Source organism: Lonchura striata, chromosome 6 (assembly GCF_046129695.1).
Source record: "Lonchura striata isolate bLonStr1 chromosome 6, bLonStr1.mat, whole genome shotgun sequence".
Lineage (NCBI taxonomy): Eukaryota > Metazoa > Chordata > Aves > Passeriformes > Estrildidae > Lonchura > Lonchura striata.
Genome location: NC_134608.1, coordinates 21,932,059 through 21,950,827, shown reverse-complemented (window position 1 = coordinate 21,950,827; position 18,769 = coordinate 21,932,059). Strand labels below are relative to the sequence as shown.

At 39.7% G+C, this 18,769-nt stretch overlaps 1 protein-coding gene across 1 annotated transcript in view; it reads right to left on the bottom strand.

Annotated features, from left to right (window-relative positions):
• SPTLC2 (serine palmitoyltransferase long chain base subunit 2) overlaps positions 1-18,520 on the bottom strand; it is a 77,943-nt gene extending 59,423 nt beyond the window's left edge. Inside the window, exons 1-2 of the mRNA XM_021542830.2 lie at positions 18,425-18,520; positions 7,208-7,402 (exon numbers count right to left, since the gene is read on the bottom strand). Of these exons, the coding sequence (XP_021398505.1) occupies positions 7,208-7,402; positions 18,425-18,517 (288 nt within the window). The 5' untranslated portion in view covers positions 18,518-18,520. The remainder of the gene's footprint in view (positions 1-7,207; positions 7,403-18,424) is intronic.
• Positions 18,521-18,769: the final 249 nt, after the last annotated feature.

Genomic DNA, 18,769 nt, shown 5'->3' with positions numbered 1-18,769 from the left:
GAGTAGCAGGAATAATTATTTTCTGTCATTCTGGTGTAATGAAAAAACTCAAAAAACCACCAAACATAAAATAACCCCCTTCATTAAATTGTGGGTATATAATCTTTGCAAGAGAAGTATAGTTAGCCTTTGAGTTAAGCAGAGCATGGGGTCATGAAATGGCTTTTTCGCACTAAGCATTGCTGTACTGAATACACAAAGACTTTGAAAACTAAGATGCTCTATCATATTTTATTCTGTGCATAATGAATGCATTTAATATAGCACCACTAGCATTATTTTACACATTACAATTAGAACCTTCCACAATTTTTTGTTTTCAATAGAAACTAATAAACTGCATTATGGTACCTCTCTGTGCACAGCTTATCAACACTGAAGTCCCACATGATTTTTATGAATGAGCCTTTCCTGAATTTTAGCTTCCCTTCCAATGTTTTCCAGGAAAGGTAAGTGACTGCCTTGAATGGATAACACAAGAATGTCAAACTAACAGTAGCAGCAAGGACATCTGAGCACTCTACATTTTTTTCTTGCCCCAAAGTCACAAGATTTCCTTTTTACTATTTAATTAAAGAAAGTTTGACATTTAGTAGAGATAAGAATGCATAATTCATTTGCTTCTGTTGGGGAAAAAAAAATCACCACCTTTTTAATCATTTACAGAAGGAAAAAGCAGAATTTATTACAAAGGTATGAACCAGCCAAGCATTTCTTCCTGTTTTTCACAAGAAAAATGCAAACATTGTGATGGGAATTTTATTTTTGGTGACAATATAAGAAAGGCAGAGTATCTCACCAAATACTATCATGTCAGACATTTGTACCACTGAAACAAAACTGGGAGCATTCATGACAGATTTTTAATAAAAACACAAACAGGCACTTAGAAGTTCTTACTTACAATGCTTTCCTGCAGGAGGAGTACTTTTTTCATTACCTTCCTATTTTAATGATTTAACAACATTGTCCTTGCAGTTTGCAGTAAAGGAACATTTAGGACCACACCTTTGCATCCTCCTACCAGCAGCTGCACAGAAAAGACCAAGCCCAAACGTGACAACTTCTAAGCAGATACAGCTGCACCTAAACCCACTTCTGATCTGCCCGTGTCGAAAAGGCACAAAGATATTAATTTCCATAATTTCAGCTATGGAAAAACAACTCAAATTTAGCTAGCAATCACTCTTTCAGAGAATCACAAGTATGTCCTTTCTCAAAGACAGACAGTGGGAATAAAATTTCTAAGTCCTAAGATGCACAGAAGGGCAATTGTTTCTTCCATGTTCCTGTCCCAATTCATGACACAAAATCAAAATAATTACCTACAATTGTTTCAAACCCTCTGCTATGTTACTTGTAGAGGGGGTAGGGGAAGTGAGACCAAAAAGAAACCCTGGCACATTAAACTGAGAGATTTGTTAGTCTAATTATAATCTACTGTGATGCTGCTAAGTATTTTCAACTCCTCTTAACCATCTACACACAAGAGTTCAATTTTGCAACAGTTAGCCAAGCACACCACCTATGTTAGCCAAGAAACAACTGGTATTTTAGCCAAGGTTCTTGGCTAGTATGGGGAGGCTGGAAATGAGTCATTACACCAAGTCAAGCAGGTATGCCTGGGTTGATACAGCCCAATCCCACTTCAGATTACTCATCAGATGAGTTTTCTTTTGAAACCCAAGCTGACAAAGCCAGAACAGTAACAAGCTCAACTGGTGACATAAGGACAATCATCCGCAACAGGCTAGCACCACCAGTATATGTAACACAAGCATGATCTTAAAAGCCAGCATTAGAACTAAGTTTGAAGTTACTGTGAGGTAGAGAAGTTCTCTGAATCTACTGGATTATGACAAAGAAAAAATATGTTTTAAAAGTCAACAAGAATTCAAGGAACAAATTATGGGTAAGGGAATTAAGGTTTAATATGGGACACGAGCTTTAGTTTTTTGGAGTATCAAGTCGTAGGATTGTAGTAAAGGGCTTTAAGTGTAGGTATCAGCACACTATCAATTCCTTTGTTATCTATACATGTACTGCTCCTGCCAACAAACCACCCTCAGATAGGTCTCATGAGAAAGTTCCTTGGCATAGGGCAAGCAGGAAGTGTTATTTTGGCATAATGCAAAAACAAATTGTCTCTTTCCTCAGTGATCCTTACCCCACTGAGGGGTTCTCACAACCCACACATCTGAGAATGTAAAAAATAAAGGGTAAGGATATTGTGCCTTTATAAACTGGTACTGTCTTTTGGAGTTTCAGAGCCCTCATTTGGAGCTGGCATACAGGAGCAGATGGTCTGCTGGTTTGTTTGTTTGTTTACCTCCTCCATCCTTCTACAGTGTGGCATTCCAGATGAAGAACAGATAGTACAACAAAAAGACCACTTGAATTATCATGCTAATTTAGTGTTTTCAATCTTTGAACCATAAAAAATAAATACTTGGGGAGGAAGGGAGGGATGAACTCTATCAATCCATACCTTTCACCTAGAGAGTGTTCACCCATAGGGCACTGGAAGAGGCTCCCAAGGGGAAGTGGTCACAGACAGCACCAAGCCAGATAGAGACTGAGAAGTCTGGAACCCTCTTAGGCACATGGTGTGACTCTTTGGATGTCCTATGCAAGTCTAAGAGCTGGAATTCAACATCCCTGCGAGTGCCTTCTAACTTAGCACATTCTGTTATTTCAAATTTTTGACACATGCAGCCACAGTGCTCTGCTGCAACAGTGTCCTAGAGCTGGAAGCAACCACTATCACCTTTAAACTGCCTTCAGATCTTGTTATTTTTCTATCAAGTTCTCATCTTATTTCAGATCCAGCACTCTTCCTAGCTGTAAGGGTCCCTAAAATATCAGTCTGAGATTAAACAATTTCATTCAGAGGAAAAATATTCTAGGAAATGCTCCTTTGAGCAATCTTCTGAGCAAACAGACAAACAACTGCAACACCGTACCCAAAAGAGGGAGCAAAAGCAGCAAGTTTTTTGCATTTATGGAGCTAAAAAATCCTAAACAGCTCTATTCCTGTCAATTTCAGCCTATAACATCCCATATTGAGGGGACGCCTGATGAAGAAACTGAAGTACTAGGGGTCTCCTAGAAGCCTGAAAAGCACAGCAATTTCAATGAAAAGCACTGCTAGTCAAGGGAAGAATAAAATTCTCCCTTGGGGTGCAATACCTTGGCATAGGTGATTTGGGAATCCATTATTTCATCATACTCTAAATTAATATTGCAACAAGGGAAGGTCATAATGAGAGCTCTGTAGTCTTTAGCTCAGGGCACAGGGACATGCAAATGCAGTGATTATGCTACTTCTTTAGAGCCAAGTTTTCACAGTATTGCACCTATGCTAACAAATAAGCACCAGCAGGGCTTATCTTCAATTCACATAATGTGCTCTCTAATAACACGTAACTGACTCTGAACAGAAAGCCAGCAGACAATTTCAACAAATTCTAGGCTTCTAAAAAGGAAGCAGAAAGACTAGTTTAATCTCACTGTTACGCGAGTCAAGAAAGTGGAGCAATAACTGTGGGTAGCCTTTGTATCATCAGGAGGCCCCTGATGAGTTACACAGATGCTAAAACAACTCCAGTTTATTGCCTCTATATTCCTACAGCTGAACTCTTGTGAATATGTGTTTGAAAACCTCACATGCTGGAAACACATTCTAGCTGGGCAAGCAACAGAGCATGAAGCAGTATATTAGAGAGTTACCACCCCCATTTAGAGTCACCCCCAAACATAAAACATGTAAGGTAATCAAAAGGCAAATCAGACTGGAAGAAAGGTAAAAGTTATTTTCATCCTGCCTGTAAAATCCTGGAAGCATTTTGCAGAATCAACCATATTTTATGACCAGACAACGCATTAATTTGGGTATTCACAAATTGATTCCAGGGTAATTGAAAATTGTTAATCTTGCTATTTACCAATGCCTAAAACAGACCAGTAATGTTTCAGAGAGGATGTGCTACACAACAGTGGTTTCCAGGAAAAGCTGAGGTGGATATATTTTAAACAAAGACAAAACCCATGAAACTATTTCCTGGAAATCAGTACTAGCAAAGTCTGCCCCTTTTCACCCTTCTGTGTTTCAACAGTGAGTGAACATTAGGTTTTCTTGGAATCATTCATATCAATGCATAGCTCTAATAAATTCCAAGGAATTTACCTGCCATCAGAGAGAGCTGAAATTCAAACCTTTTCAAAATTCTGCTCTGCTCTTTAAATTTGTTTTGTCACTTGCAGTTTTCTAGTTATGATGCGGAATAAGATTATACTATTAAGTGACAATTTAATGAAGAACTTGCTCTACTGAAATAAACTGCCATCCATAACATAGAAAAACTGAATCTTTTCCTTGTGTTTGTTTTTAATACTATGTTGGACCTAAGTTTATGTTATGCATTCAAATGTAAACATCTTCAGAAACACACCACAGAAAATCCACACACTTCAATTCCATGATTTTCAGAACAGGCTCATTCAGCCCTTTACAAAATACTTTGTCACACTACATAATTTTGCACCTATGCAATTATGAATTATTTCAAAAAGGTAAAGTTAATCGTTTTGCTTGATACTTAAGAAAATCATAATAACCCAGTTGGCTCCTGAGCATTTCAATAATAAAAAATGTTACTTTCTTCACAGAGAAAAGATTCGCACAAATCTGCCAGAAAGTACCCCAGTGTAACCACAGGGGTTCTCTGATTTGCACATATTAATAACAATAAAAAGGTGAATTTTGAGCCTTTTCTACACACTAGTACCTGCATTCCCTTACCAAAAGGTAACTGGGCTGTCATGCAGCAGAGAGACTGAAATATTGGTGAAAATAATTTCAAAACAAGTAATTGAGCACACACTTCCCCCTCCACCTCCTGCACCAAAATAACTTCCTGGCTTCCACATTAGACATGCTGCAACGTGCTCTCATCAATTCATTTGCAAGCAAACAAAGCTTAAAGCAGCAAAGGGTGAGAATAAGTACTGTATATACTAGATCTCACGTGATCACTTTTCTATTTGTCTGATATCAGAAGCATCTATTACATTCTAAGTGCTGGAGACATGATTTGGGGAAGTACACGAGGCTGAGATTTCTCCAACACCAAAACTTTAAACAGGATTTCCTACTTTTCATTCTTATGCAATATTCACTGGCACTTCTTATTAGCTCCATCCACACACATCCTATGTACAAAACAAAACCAGAATACGTGCATCTCCTCATGGAAGCCAACACAGAAACTGAAAGAGTTTCAGTGCAGCTGTCCAGAAGGCATACTTGTTAAGCAAATGTCTTTTGGGGTAAGATGCAATGCTGAGTTACTTTACAAAAAAATTCAAGGCTACATTTCTTTTAGGACTAGGATAACCAGTTGCTAACAACCTCTGTTTTTCAAGGTCTTCTGTGGTAATCTTTATGGAGAGCCTAATATCAATAATGTGTTACTGAATTAGACCTACTGCCCCCTTTTTTCACTCACTCATGTAAGAGCAAGGACTGCTCCCACAGAAAAGGGCTGCTGTAAGTAGTTGTTACACACTGACAGGACAAGCCTTTCACAGCAAACATGCAACAGAAATGTAACAATTACAGTATAGAGTAACTGCACCAACACTTCAGTTACTCCTTTATAATCCTCAACATCATGAATCCATACCAATATTTACACTTTTATTATAATGTCTTGGTAGTTTTCTGCAACTGTTTTGACTGTTCTCTGCTGTATCAACTTCTGCTTTACGTACAGAAAAATATAAGGGTGTCATGTTCTCAAATGTCATAAAACAAAGTAGCTCAAAAGGCATTAACAAACACATCAAGTTTTAAGTTGAAACCTAACCAGCATTTTTTAATCAGATATTTTAACTGTTAAAAGGGATCCAAGATTTTTACTTTCATATTCCAGAAGTCAGTTTTGGCAATAGTGTAAATTTAAACTCCTGTAGTTTTAACCAATATGAAATGCCTTTTACTCATTCAACTCCTGTAAGAATGCTTCCGTTTTGGAATTTAGCGCCCTACTAGGAATCTGCTTAATTCTACCTCACAATGTTCACAGAAAGAAGCTACTGTGAGGTAATTTTAGGCACTGGTCCTTAGCTAATCAGCTGTAAAAAGACTGCACTTTACTCCAGTGCTGTCTCCAAAAAAAGGCTCCAACAGAACCTTCTCTTTTTTAGTTCCTCCCTGATACCCTTGATTATTTCTTTGCCTTACTGAGATGTCCTTTCTGCCCCCTGCTATTTTCTGCTAGCCAACTGCTTGTGTGGCTGCACAGAGAACCAGAAACCAGCAACTGGAAAAGGAACTCCCTGAACATTTTATAAGTCACATTGGCTCTCCAAAGCAGTTGGGAAAAACAGTTTGAGAGAACCCAAATCAGCAAGAGACCTTTGGAGACAGCTCACTGGTAGTCACAATCTTCTAAAGTGTTAGCAAGAAAATAGCTTGTGAATTTCATGTTTCAACAGCAGCTTCCTAAAAACAATTAACTCCTGTGGGGAATAAAGATCACTAAAAATAATTTATAAGTACTGAAAATCAGAATTATCCATTCTAGTCTATCTGCTGAAGCAGGCAAGACCTTTCACTTGGTACAGAAGCTTTTGTGAATGGGTTGTAACATGAATTAATTCTTTCTAATCACTATCAGTGAGCCACGAGTCAGCACCTCAAATTACTCACCAGCTAACCTGCTTGTGTTCTGGATTCCAAAAGAATTTAAAGTTATATAGCTTGTGCTCTGGATCTGACTCACAAGCTTCTCTTTGCAACTGCTTCCGATAAAGAGAATTAATAACATTTCTAAATCAAAACTCAGCCACCAGATCAGCATCAGAAAGCCTCCCATTGGTGTGAAACTAAAACCAGAAGCCTTTCTTTAAGTACTGATGCTGGAACATGCAGTCTCTCTTCCCCAAACTCTTGTTTCTGCAGCTGGGGGGGATCTTTCAGTACATTGATGTAACTGTGGATGCAGCTTTGCACTGAGACAGATGAGGAAACTACTCCAAGGAAAAATAACTCAAAAGAAAGATTATTTTTTCATGATACAGCATTACTTGTATAGTAATTGGGGCATCCAGAGGATGGCAGAAAATGGAACACCACTTCTTCCCAAAGAAACACTCAAGCCTCAGCCACATCATTTCCCACAGAATATTATTTCCCAGTGGTTACCTTCTGTTCTTCTCTTTCTGTTGCATTTTGACACTTCTCAATCTTCCACTGCCGCATGAAATCTCGCAGATATCCAAAGAGAGTGAGAACACCATAGCCTACATAGGTCAGCACAGCAACCAGCATTGGTGTTTCTTCAAAAGCTTCATTGAAAGGCCTTTTGTATAATCCTCCATTGTGCACAATATGATTTATCTATAGTAAAAATTTAAAGAGAGGCAGTTGAGTTATTAATTGAAAAAAAGGCAGATAGACATTTCAAAGGAGTTCCCAGCCCTGTGGTCAGCTGCAAGCTCTGCATCCCCCACCATTCAGCAAAAACTGCTGCCAGCTAAGTTCAGCCATTACTGATAAACACTGCCAGTCTCCATATATGAAGTTGCCAAATTGCTGATATAACACAAGTCAAAGTCACCGATCTAGGGCAGTTTAATCCAACATCCAATTGAAACTATTTAGTTTGCAAAGCTACATATAGAGCATTGCTTACGTCTAGGCAAACCAGAATAAAAAAAGTGCCTTCACCAAGAGGGTACAAGTAACAGAACAGCAACGTGTCCCAGGATTACTACAGAGAAAAACAAAATATAAATTAATAGTTTTACTGATCTAAACAATATCGTCTCAGTCTTGGAAGCCTATATTAGTGTAACAAAACAATCATAATCCACGTGTCTCTGTAGCTGTTAGCCTAAAGATGCTAACATAAACACTGTACTCATCCATGAGGCGGACATGACACCACAGACAAAAAAGTCATTGTATATAGAGTCTCAACGCAGCAGGTCAGCATACAGAACAAAGCATGGCTTTCTGCATAAAATCCATGGTAAAAGTCATTTGCTACTTACATGTCATCTGAAGGTAGGAGATTTACTAGCTGCCTAGTGCATACAGCAGGTCTATCTCAAGTACTAGAATATGCAATATTTGCAACTATTACAGAAAAACTTCACAGTTACAAGGCAAATGGGGGAAAAGATAATTTTAGTTTTAACTCGACTACTTTTTAAAATGGTTAAGTTAAAGATCAGATCTCGTAAGTTAATGAATGAAAATACAGAAATCTAGCCATTAGAGGCAAATGGATATCTGCATAGCTAAGTTATAGAATGGCTGCACAATAGTAGAACAGCTACATATACATATATAGTATATGTGTATATATATATATATATATATACACACACATATATATACTCTATAAGACATAAATCCCCTTGTGTAGCATCAAATATATATAAAAATAAGAAATGTATTTCTTAAAAGGTACTAATCAAAGAAACCTCAACACCTAGGAAAGAGATTGAACCTCAATTAATCAAAAAAAGACAATGGCAAATAATTCCTGAGGAGTGTGGGCCAGCAGACAGAATTAAACCAGTTATTCACCTATGTCATTCATATTATCATATGGGAAAGTAATGTAGAATCACACTAAGCACTACAACCAACAGTTGAATCAATAAGGCACACATACTTGCTGGCATCAGCAGACACTGAATTATTTGGAAAGTGATACCTGCCAGAGCAAGTCTGTATTTCGAGTCTGTCATTAATATAATGAAACAATTTTTCAGATGCCAAGGGGCTGTTCTTAGCAATACAATTATGCTATAGCTATGCAGTCACCAAGTATAAACCACAATAGTACCTTCCCTCCTGATAGCCATTTCTACCTCTTCCCTTCCTCTGACACAGCTTTAAGCAAAGTAAATCCTTCATTTGGTCACAATAGTTGTGGGGATTTAAGAATAGGTCTATATATGGAAACAAAATAGCAAAGACAGAGTAGGAACTTCTCTTTTAGAAGCAGCAGTTAAAGACAGATGCAGGTAACTAGCTTGCAGTGCTTTGAGGCCAGGTTTAATACCGAAGTATTATTGTAAAAACACACCACATACAGCGGTGGCTTAAGGTAGAAAATTACCACTTGGCACAAGCATAGGAACACTTGCTTACCACATTGCAGCTTAAGTGCTGGCAATTTAAGGCTTTAATGCAGACCAAACGTTCACATACCGTTCTCTTAATGAACAACCCAGTCAAAGGGGCTGCCCCTGCCCCACTCACTCCCATTATGAGCCATCTGCACCAGCCTCCAGCTAGTACAACTAAAGCAACTACATCCGATTATCAGCATTGCATCCCTTCAACACTGAACCCATCCGTGTTGGAAATACAATCGTTTGCAGAACGTTATTCATTAGACCTTAACAGTCCTTACAGCACTGCTCCACAGTCATTCAATAGAGCTCAGCAAACAAGAGCCAGCAGCTTTTGGAGAGAGAGGAGGGGCAGCAGCACCATGACAATCACAGTGAGCCAACACCGCAAAGGAAAAACCATGAAAGCCACCTACCTCTTCTCTATTACTCTCAGAATTGCTTAACTGTATCATTATGGCTCCTGTACACAAAACTATAGAATTTTGTTGCATCCAGATGCAAGAGAGATCATGCACCAAAGCTCCAACCACCACAGTTTCACAGCTTGGGGAATTACAAGTTGAAGTTTGCATCCTCACATTGTCAGATCAGGCTGTGAAGAGCAGCTGTTCAGGAGCAGGCACACTACATACCTGCCACCTGTGCCTGCCTGCTGTACCAGCAGCTGATTTCTGGATAAGCAGACAGAAAACTGGTAGTGGCTATTTCACAAATTACCTAGTATTGAATAGCTAGAGATCATATCAAAGCTTCTAATGTCTTTCCCAGGTAACTGAAAGTTCATCTGGAAGAGATGAAAGGCTACATGTTAAGATAATGGATCTAAGGTTACCGGGTACCAAAAAGTTACTGAAAAAAAACCCAAACAAACAAACAACAACAACAAAAAAACAACTTAGACAACCAAATCTATATGCAAACTTAATCACAATAAAAACATACCAATTTTTTCCAGGTCTTTGAAGGTGACTGTGCTTGTAACAAATGCTAAAACTAAAAAAACTACTCATTATGGTCAATCCCAATATTTCACTAAAAAAGGCTTTTTAGGAATACCTGTATTGATTCAACCAATACTCCAATCAATTTCACCTCTCAGTTTTCTTCCACCAGTGTGCTAACACATCCTTAAATTTGCGCGTCAGCTGTGACATCAGCTAAGAAGCTTGTGCTATCCTAACTGAATCAAAAAAATTACAGACTGAATGCAATTCTACAAACTCTTCATGAAGCATATGACTGTAAAAAAACTCTAGAAGTTGACTACAAAAGAAACATTTGTAGACATTAAATACAAGTCTATTTGTTTTTCTAAGAATGCCTTATAAATCCACACATAAGCCTTCAAATGAAGGCATACATGCTGCAAGCTCCAAAGCTGCTGCAAAAGAACAGCAATTTCAATTCCAGAGACCAAGAAAAAAGGTGGCTAGAGTTCAGTGCATAATTTCCTTTTATCAGGAGGAGAAAATAGGCGTGGAAGATTAAGACTTTTATGATTTCAAATAGCTTAAAGTGAGCCATGACCTTTGAAGTAGAATATATGGCATATCCAAGTATGAAGAACAGTCAGAGTTCACTTAAACACAGGGATCAAAAAAAGTACGTGTATGCTCACCTACAATTCTCTTTCCTGTACTGTGCAGAGTACATGCATGCAGAAGAGCACCATCACATTAAAAAACTCAGCTGCAGGAGAATCAGAGCACAACTCAGCCACTTACAAAAGGCAGCAAAGAACCAGCCACAGGTAATGCCTGTAATGCCTGTGTTGGGCCAAACTCTTGGCAAAACAAACCACATAAAACAGTACTGTAGCAGTGATTGAGCAGTAGCAACATCACACAGCTACTGCTAGAAAGGACTACACTGGTCTAAGCAGGACACATGAGAGTCTGTTGATAATCACAGAATGTACTGAGTTTGGACCTACAGGGAACCATCGAGTCCAACTCCTGGCCCTGAACAGCATGACTCCAAGAGTCACACTACCTATTTGAGGGAGCTGTCCAAGAGCTTCTTGAACTCTGTCAGGCTTGGTGCTGTGGTCACTTCCCAGGGTCACTGCTCCAGTGCCTGACCCCCCAGTAGGTGAAGAACATTTTCCTAATATCCCACCTAAACCTGCCACAGAACAGCTTCATGTCCTTCCCTGGGGTCCTGACACTGGTCAGTAGAATGAAGAGATCAGTGCCTGCCCCTCCTCTTCCCTTGGTGAGGATGCTGTAACTGCAGTGAGGTGTGCCCTCAGCCTCCTCTTCTCCAAGTGACTTCAGTGACTCTTCATAATGCTTTCACCATCTCTGTACCCCTCCTTTGGATGCTCTCTATGTCCTTTGTGAGTGAGAAGACAAAAGCCATGTGCAAACGCAGGAAAATTTGCAGATGCTACTGCAGAAAACACACAGGATTTACCACAGGAGTCTGGGTACACACCTTGCACATCAGGCATGAACTTTAGGGAGAGGTGATGCTACAAGTGCAATTCATGCTGCACAAGTTCAAGAGCCATACACAGTAACTGCTCACTGCTGTTACCCCCAGGAAAGATCCAGCAGTCTGTATTAAAAAGGCCATTTTATTTCATGCTGACAGGAAGAACAAATAGAGATGAACCTGGCAGAATTTATGTAAACACATTAAAAAGATTATTTATGCTGGAACACAACTTTGCTAAATTCTTAAAATTTAGTAGCTTCCCATTGCCACATACAGCACATGCTGCAGAAATTTTAGTAACAGGCTTGCTGCTTCTATTTTTAGAAACACACTGAAAGACCACATCCCCGAGTGTGCCTCTGTATGCAAAAGTAGGCACATTCATCACAAAGGATTGAGGAAATCAGCACTACAGAAATCACAGCAGTGAGAATTCCATGAATGCAGCTGCTCTAAAATGTAAGATACCCTGTGGAAATTTTACTGTCACCTCTAGCCCTTTCCCTTGCACTGCTTTGCTTAGACTTCAAATCTCAGACTGTTGCATTGGTAAAAAGACAAAGTGTTTACTGCCAAATTTAGAATTAACTGTTTTGAATCACATTTCAAGCTTTAAAACAACCCCACAGGGGATAAACTTGTTTTATAAAACAGACTTTAGAGTACATTTCTAATTAAAGATTTGTTCTTCTCGACAGGTACTATAAAATATTTTTATTTACAATTAGTTAGTCACAACAAATTTGACAGTGTTTGTTTAAGATGCACTTACCACATCTACGAAAACAGTGTGAATCTTTGTAACATTTAAAAGTTGTTTGGGTTCTCCCCTGCCCCCCATTAGCAAGTAAAGGATGCAATTAAACTTGTTTGGTTTTTTTTCTTACTACATACAGGTGACAATTTGAATACTACTGATAAAATACTATTTTTCTTAAATTTTTTAATTTAAGAAAATATTTAAATTTTTAAAATTTTAATTTAAAATATTTTTTAAATTCTTTACCCTAAATTACCTTAAATCTTACATGTAACTTTATCTATTATGTTCAGTAGATTTCGGGCACACAGAATACCAAATATGATTTACAATAAAGATTTTCAAAGACAGAACAGGTCTGCACTGCTTCCGCAACAAGTCAATCTCCAGGCTCTCATATACTTCTGAAAGCATTCCTGACATATTTTATAATCTGCTCTCATTTTTATAGACATTAAACCCCATTACTTCCTAAACTTTCCAACCCTTTCTCAACTATAAGTGCTCTTCAAAAACTATACTTTTGAATTAAAACCAGTTCTTTTTCTAGGATTTATTTCTTAATGATGGCAAAACAAAACACTGGAAACCTCACTGAAGATGGGCCAATGCTTTATGTTCTGCCTAGCAAAATTAAAGTCAATAGATAACTTAGATAAGGCTTTTGTCTCTCCAACAAATTGAACACATGAAATTTAGAGAAGAACATTGTTTTTGTTGTACAATTAAGACAGAAAAAATGCAACATATCACTCAAGTAAATACAGTAAAAATAAAATAACTTGTATACAATTTCTTAAGAGCATTTAGGGCTTATCACCAGCTAAATTTGAAATGGTAGTCCAAATACAATCCAGAGATTTTAACACTTCACCCAAACTAATTTCTCAGTAGCAACATATTCAAATCTCAGAGAAGCCCATAGTATCAATAGCTATCATGGGCATTTGTTTTCATACCAGCTCAGACACACAAATTCTCAACAAGCACAACATTGGCACTACACCTACTAATTTAATATGATCTCAACTATTAACTTAGCCAGGGAGAATGCAGAGTAGCTCTTGCTTACAAAAAGGCTTACAGTCTTCTGTAACTGAATTTGCTACTAGCAAAAGATCATTGTGCACAAGTACACTTTTTTAAAGATAGAGTTTTGTCAATTAAAGTATCTGAACAAGGTTGCAGTCTTTTCTAGATCACATAACTTTCGTCTCACTTCAGTTTTACATTATTGACACAATAAATACAGTCAATCAGAAAACCAAGCAAGAGTCAGTAGCAATTCCTTTCCTCAGGTCTGATGTAAGCCTCAGAGTACCTGCTATAAGCCCTAAGGCACACATCTTTACAGGGGTTCGGGGATTAAATGCTAATGTCTACACCTGGACAGACTCTCCTGCAGTCCATGAGTTCATCTCCGTAACCATGGAGTAACTAAGGTTGGAAGGCACCTCCATTGTCTCTGAGCCCCAACTCAAAGCAGGGCTAATTACAACAGGTTGTCAAGAGCATGTCCAACCATCCTGAGCTTTTTCATGGATGCAGATCCCACAGCCTCTTTGGGAAACTTCTTCCAGTATTTTACCACCCTTCTGGGAAAAGTTATTTTCCTTATGTGCAATCAAAACTTCCTATTCCTCCCAATTACATGTGTTGCCTCTCCTACTATTGTCACACGCTTCCAAGAGTCTGGCCCCATTTTCTCTATATCCTGCAGACAGCTACTTAAGCCTTCTCTCTTCCTAAGGTTGAGCACAGCCAGCTCTCACAGCCTCTTCATTTCTTGGGGACCCTCCACTGGATTCAGAGATTCATGTGGTTATGTCACCATCTTTCTGAGAAGCTCAAAACTGGACACCATTTGCAAAATGCAGTCTCCCAAACTCAGTAAGGGGAACAACCACTTCTTCAAGCAGTTAATGAGATTAAGATTCTCAGGATCTTTTTTTTTCCCTTTCAGAAATACCTGAATTTTAAATTTGCACACAGATGTGAAAAAACTTCACAATTCTGTACTCCAATTCCTTTTTACACCAGTGGATAGGGTATTTATTACATTTATCTTATCCTAACTTTCATCTGAAACACGATTCACGTCACTGCTACCACTAAATCACTTGTGGCAAAAAGAACTTGCAGTATCTGCTGCAAGTAATCTTAAGTGTGCTCTCTGAAAGAAACTACACTAACCTGAATTCCAGCAAAAGTATCTTAGAAATCAGGATGAAGTCATTGTTCCCCTGCATCCTGAAGCAATCCCACAAGATGAACTTATATAAGCAGTTTATGTTGTTTAAGAAGAGCAAGCACAAATCCAAGACTACACAAATTGTTTTCTGTATATCCACACCAAAACTTCTAGGAAAGAAATATCTATGCTGGCCATTTTAAAAGCTGTTAGAATTCAGGACTTCTAACAGTCTTAAAGGAATGCAAATCCCACAGTCCTCCCACTTTTGTCAACCAAACTATTCCTTGTCTTCCTGAGGAAGCAGTACAAGACGTTGTTTACAAAGGCATGTATGTCATCTGGAAGTTGCTATAGGATGGGGTTTGAAAACCTTCTTGAAACACCAGGGAAATTAACATTTGTTTATATAATTCCAGTTCCTATCTAACTGACTTGGAGATACTGCACAAAACAGAAATTAAGAATTTGATATCTAAAATCTGTATCCCAATTTTATTTTTTTTAGGTTGAGACAACTTCTTCTTTAGCTTCTAGCACAACAGAACTATTAGAATGCAAGAAGCTCAATTAAGGAGCAAAAAAAAAAAAAAAAATCACATTACTAAGAATTTGTTCGCAATAATAGGTGGATTCAAATATATTATCCTGGAAAATAAGGGTATCTTCTCCCATTAAAGATGTACCAATATCCCTATTCTAAGCAAGAAAAATCTTTTCAGATGCAGCATTGGAAAACCATTAGTCATTTGCAAAACATTCCAATGGAGAAATACATTCCAGTTTAAAATTGCATTGCAGAAAGGAAAAGCAATTTCCCCCCATTTATTATTCCCACAAGTGTCTTGATAGCTCCTAAACACCATTTTTATATTGAACTCAACACTCTCCCCAAAACAGCAGAAGGGCATAAAAAGCAGAATCATGCACAACTTGAAGAGGTAACTTCACAGCTCTGTTTCTAAGATTTTCTCTCTTTCTCCTATCTATGTTCAACTTCTCATGTCATGACAATACCCTTTGACATGTCAGGCTTTTATCTTACATACTGCAGTATTACACCAGAATTCTAGATAAATTTTAAGCCCTTCCATAAATTACTATTCTTTCTAACCATTAACTCCCTTAACTGTATACAGTCAGAAAAAAAGTCACTTTTCTCCAACATTCCATTGGTACTTCAGCCTCTTTTAATAAAGGTGTTCATAATGAGACTGAAATTCAGTGAATGTAACAATCTCTAAACAGATTAACTTCAAGCAGGAGCCAAGTAATTTGAACGCAAGATACCTCAGGAAAGCCAAGAGCTGTATTTATCTCAGTATTTCAGCAGAATGTTTTTGCTATGCTCGATCCCTAGCTTCAAATGGCCACTTTCCCAATCACTGATAATATTTTATTAATCTCCAAGGTAGTCAAGGGTCTGTTACTGCACAGTTTTAGTAGGCAGCAAGTTTCCCCTCTCCTCTTACCAAAGAGGTTTAGCAGTTCAGAAGGAGACAAATACAACCTCTTAAAAAATTAAGTAAACAATTTCACCCTCTTCTGTGCATCCTGGAGCAACAGTAAAGAACCCACTCTATATGTCAAATACCACCCTCAGTGGAGGGAGTACCATAAGGAAACATTTGAATTTAAGCTTTATTTTTTTAGGATAAAACCCTACAAAACCACATAAACTAACAAATCAAGAATTAAAAAAAACCCAAACTTACATAGATAGTCTGAGCAGAAATGTCCTAGGTAGAAGAGGACTCCTTTTTTTTCACATAGTTAAAAGTGGGTAAAGCTTTTCTGCACTATCAAGCACTACTGGGGGACATGGTAATGCACTACCCTGTCTCTAAGCTCTCCCCTCAGAAGCTCCATGCTTTTCCAGGTAAACTGTCAATGACTGCAACATTTATTTAAACTGATGGTTTTCCTTTCCCCTTCACTTCCCATCATTTCAGCTAGATCTCATGTTCTCATTTTACCTCTTATTTCTCACACAAAACCTGTGAAAGGCCTTGTTGAAAAAGTTCTTTTCCGCATCCTCACTTTTCTGTTTGTTTTTTTCCTACTAAGTAACAATCACATTCTTTTGTGCAAGTTGCCTCCTTTTTGGTACTTGCTTACAGTTGCAGATTCTCAAGTGCTGTATGTGGTAAGTACATAGCATATACATACACAGCAAATATATACAACACAATGTGCGCATTCACGTTTCCTTTCTTCTATAGAAAGGTTCAAAAAACAAAACTGAAAAGGCAAAATACCAATCAATTAACCAAATCTGTGATATATCAGCAAACACATCTTTTGGCAGCTTACCACCACAGATGCTATCTGAGAAAGCTGGACATAATTAGTTCTCCTAAATAATTGCTTCTTCCAGTCCAGTTGTAACATTCAGACCCTTACTTTGAAAGTTAACATAAAGTTAGCCCACATAAAATTGAAAAAATTTAATACTCCTAATTATAAATCAAGCAGCTGCCAGAAAGATACCAAACTTTCCTACACTCTTAAATCTCACACTGCTGCTATACTTTGGATTTTTGGTAAGACTTCTCATGACCATTTCTCCAGTGAACCCTGACCCACTTCAGAAATAGTTATCTCAAATGCCTCAGGTCCCCAAAACATATCTGAGCATAGTATCATATGCAAGCTACTAAGTGAATAGAACATCGCATAAATCAGCAAGGTTTTTAAAGTTTCCTCAGTTTGATATGCATGGTTTTTCTCATTCACACACTACATCACCCATGTTCTCCAGCTACACAGGTAAACAAAGCCCTTGAGGAAATGCTTCCTGACCCCACCTTCTGTTCCTCTGAAGTGGAAGAATATAACTGTATTCAGACATTCTTCTTTAGAAAGCATAGGGTGGGGAAAAACTCTCACAGAAGAACACTCTCCAGCACCATACTTTATCTTATTACCAAGATTTACATGTAAGGTTTTATAGCTAGCAGTGCTTGCTGTTTGCAAGGCAAGACTACCAAAGCCACAGCTCCCCAAACAAGTACAAACTGACCCTGCTGCCAAATGAATGTACTGTACCTCCCTCCATTTGTTCACTTCCAATATTGTGCTGTATCTCCCAAGGGCCAGGGAAAGACTACGAGCATCTATCCAGTCAAAGAAATAGAATAAGTATCCTCAGTTAAAGATAACCCAGGGGGGAAAAAAGTTTCGTTTTACCCTGCATCAGTTCTCAATCTAGTCCACACAGTGAGTCCACAACCTACGCTGAAAAAATAGAAGGGAGAGCAGAGGACTGAAAAACAGAAGCAGCAGGAGAGATGAGAACAGAGGAAGGCTTTTATCAAGCAGCTTGAAGTGTTCAAGGAAACACAACCTATTGCCTTCTGCTGAGGCTGACTTCATAACAACCTTTAAGTTCTTTACACTATAACACAAACCTTGAGTGTTTTGCATAGAAACAGCTGGAGTCCGCAAGCACAAATACCCACTTGCATCCCAGCGTTAATACAGGCAGATGGGAAGCGCTGCACCAAGCTCCAACTCTGCTCTAGAGGAAGTCCGTGCTCAGGGCTCCTCGTACCCACAGCCCCGCGCGTCCGCCTGGAACAGCGAAACGGTGGCGAAGAACTGCTGAACCTTTTCTGCTAAAGCCCAGACCCACTGAGCTACAGCGAGGTTTAAGTTCAAAAGCCTCGCAGTAAAGTTACAGCCGTGACTCGAGGGACAGTCATTGCCCACGCCGCCACCAGTGCGGTGAGCGAGCACCGCCCCGGGCGCTGCCCGCCCGCCCCGGGCGAGAGCCGACGACACAAACCATCGGGTTCTGCCGACACCCCTCACGGCCCCGCCTCGGTGCCTCCCGGGGCCCCGCCGCCCGCCGCCGCGCCCCCGTCGCCCGCGCACACCTGTGTGCCGGGCGGGCCGCGCACGAAGCCGTTGCGGAGCGCGCCGTGGGCGCCGCCGCAGCCGTTGGCGCGGGGCCGCTCGGGCCGCTCCATCGCGCCGGCCCCGCCGCGCCCGCTCCGCCGCCCCCGCCCGGCCGGGCCGCTCCGCACCGGAAGCGCGCCGCGCGCTCCCCCAATCGCCGGCGCGGGCGTCACGCGAGGGGACGGGCCCCGCCTGGGCGCGCCGGCGCGCGTGCGAGGCGGGCGGCCGGCGCCCAATGGGAGCCCGCGCCGCGCCCGGGTGGGAGGGGAGCAAGGGCAAGGGAGGGGCTCCCCCAATGGCGAAGGGAAACGCCCGTGGAGAGG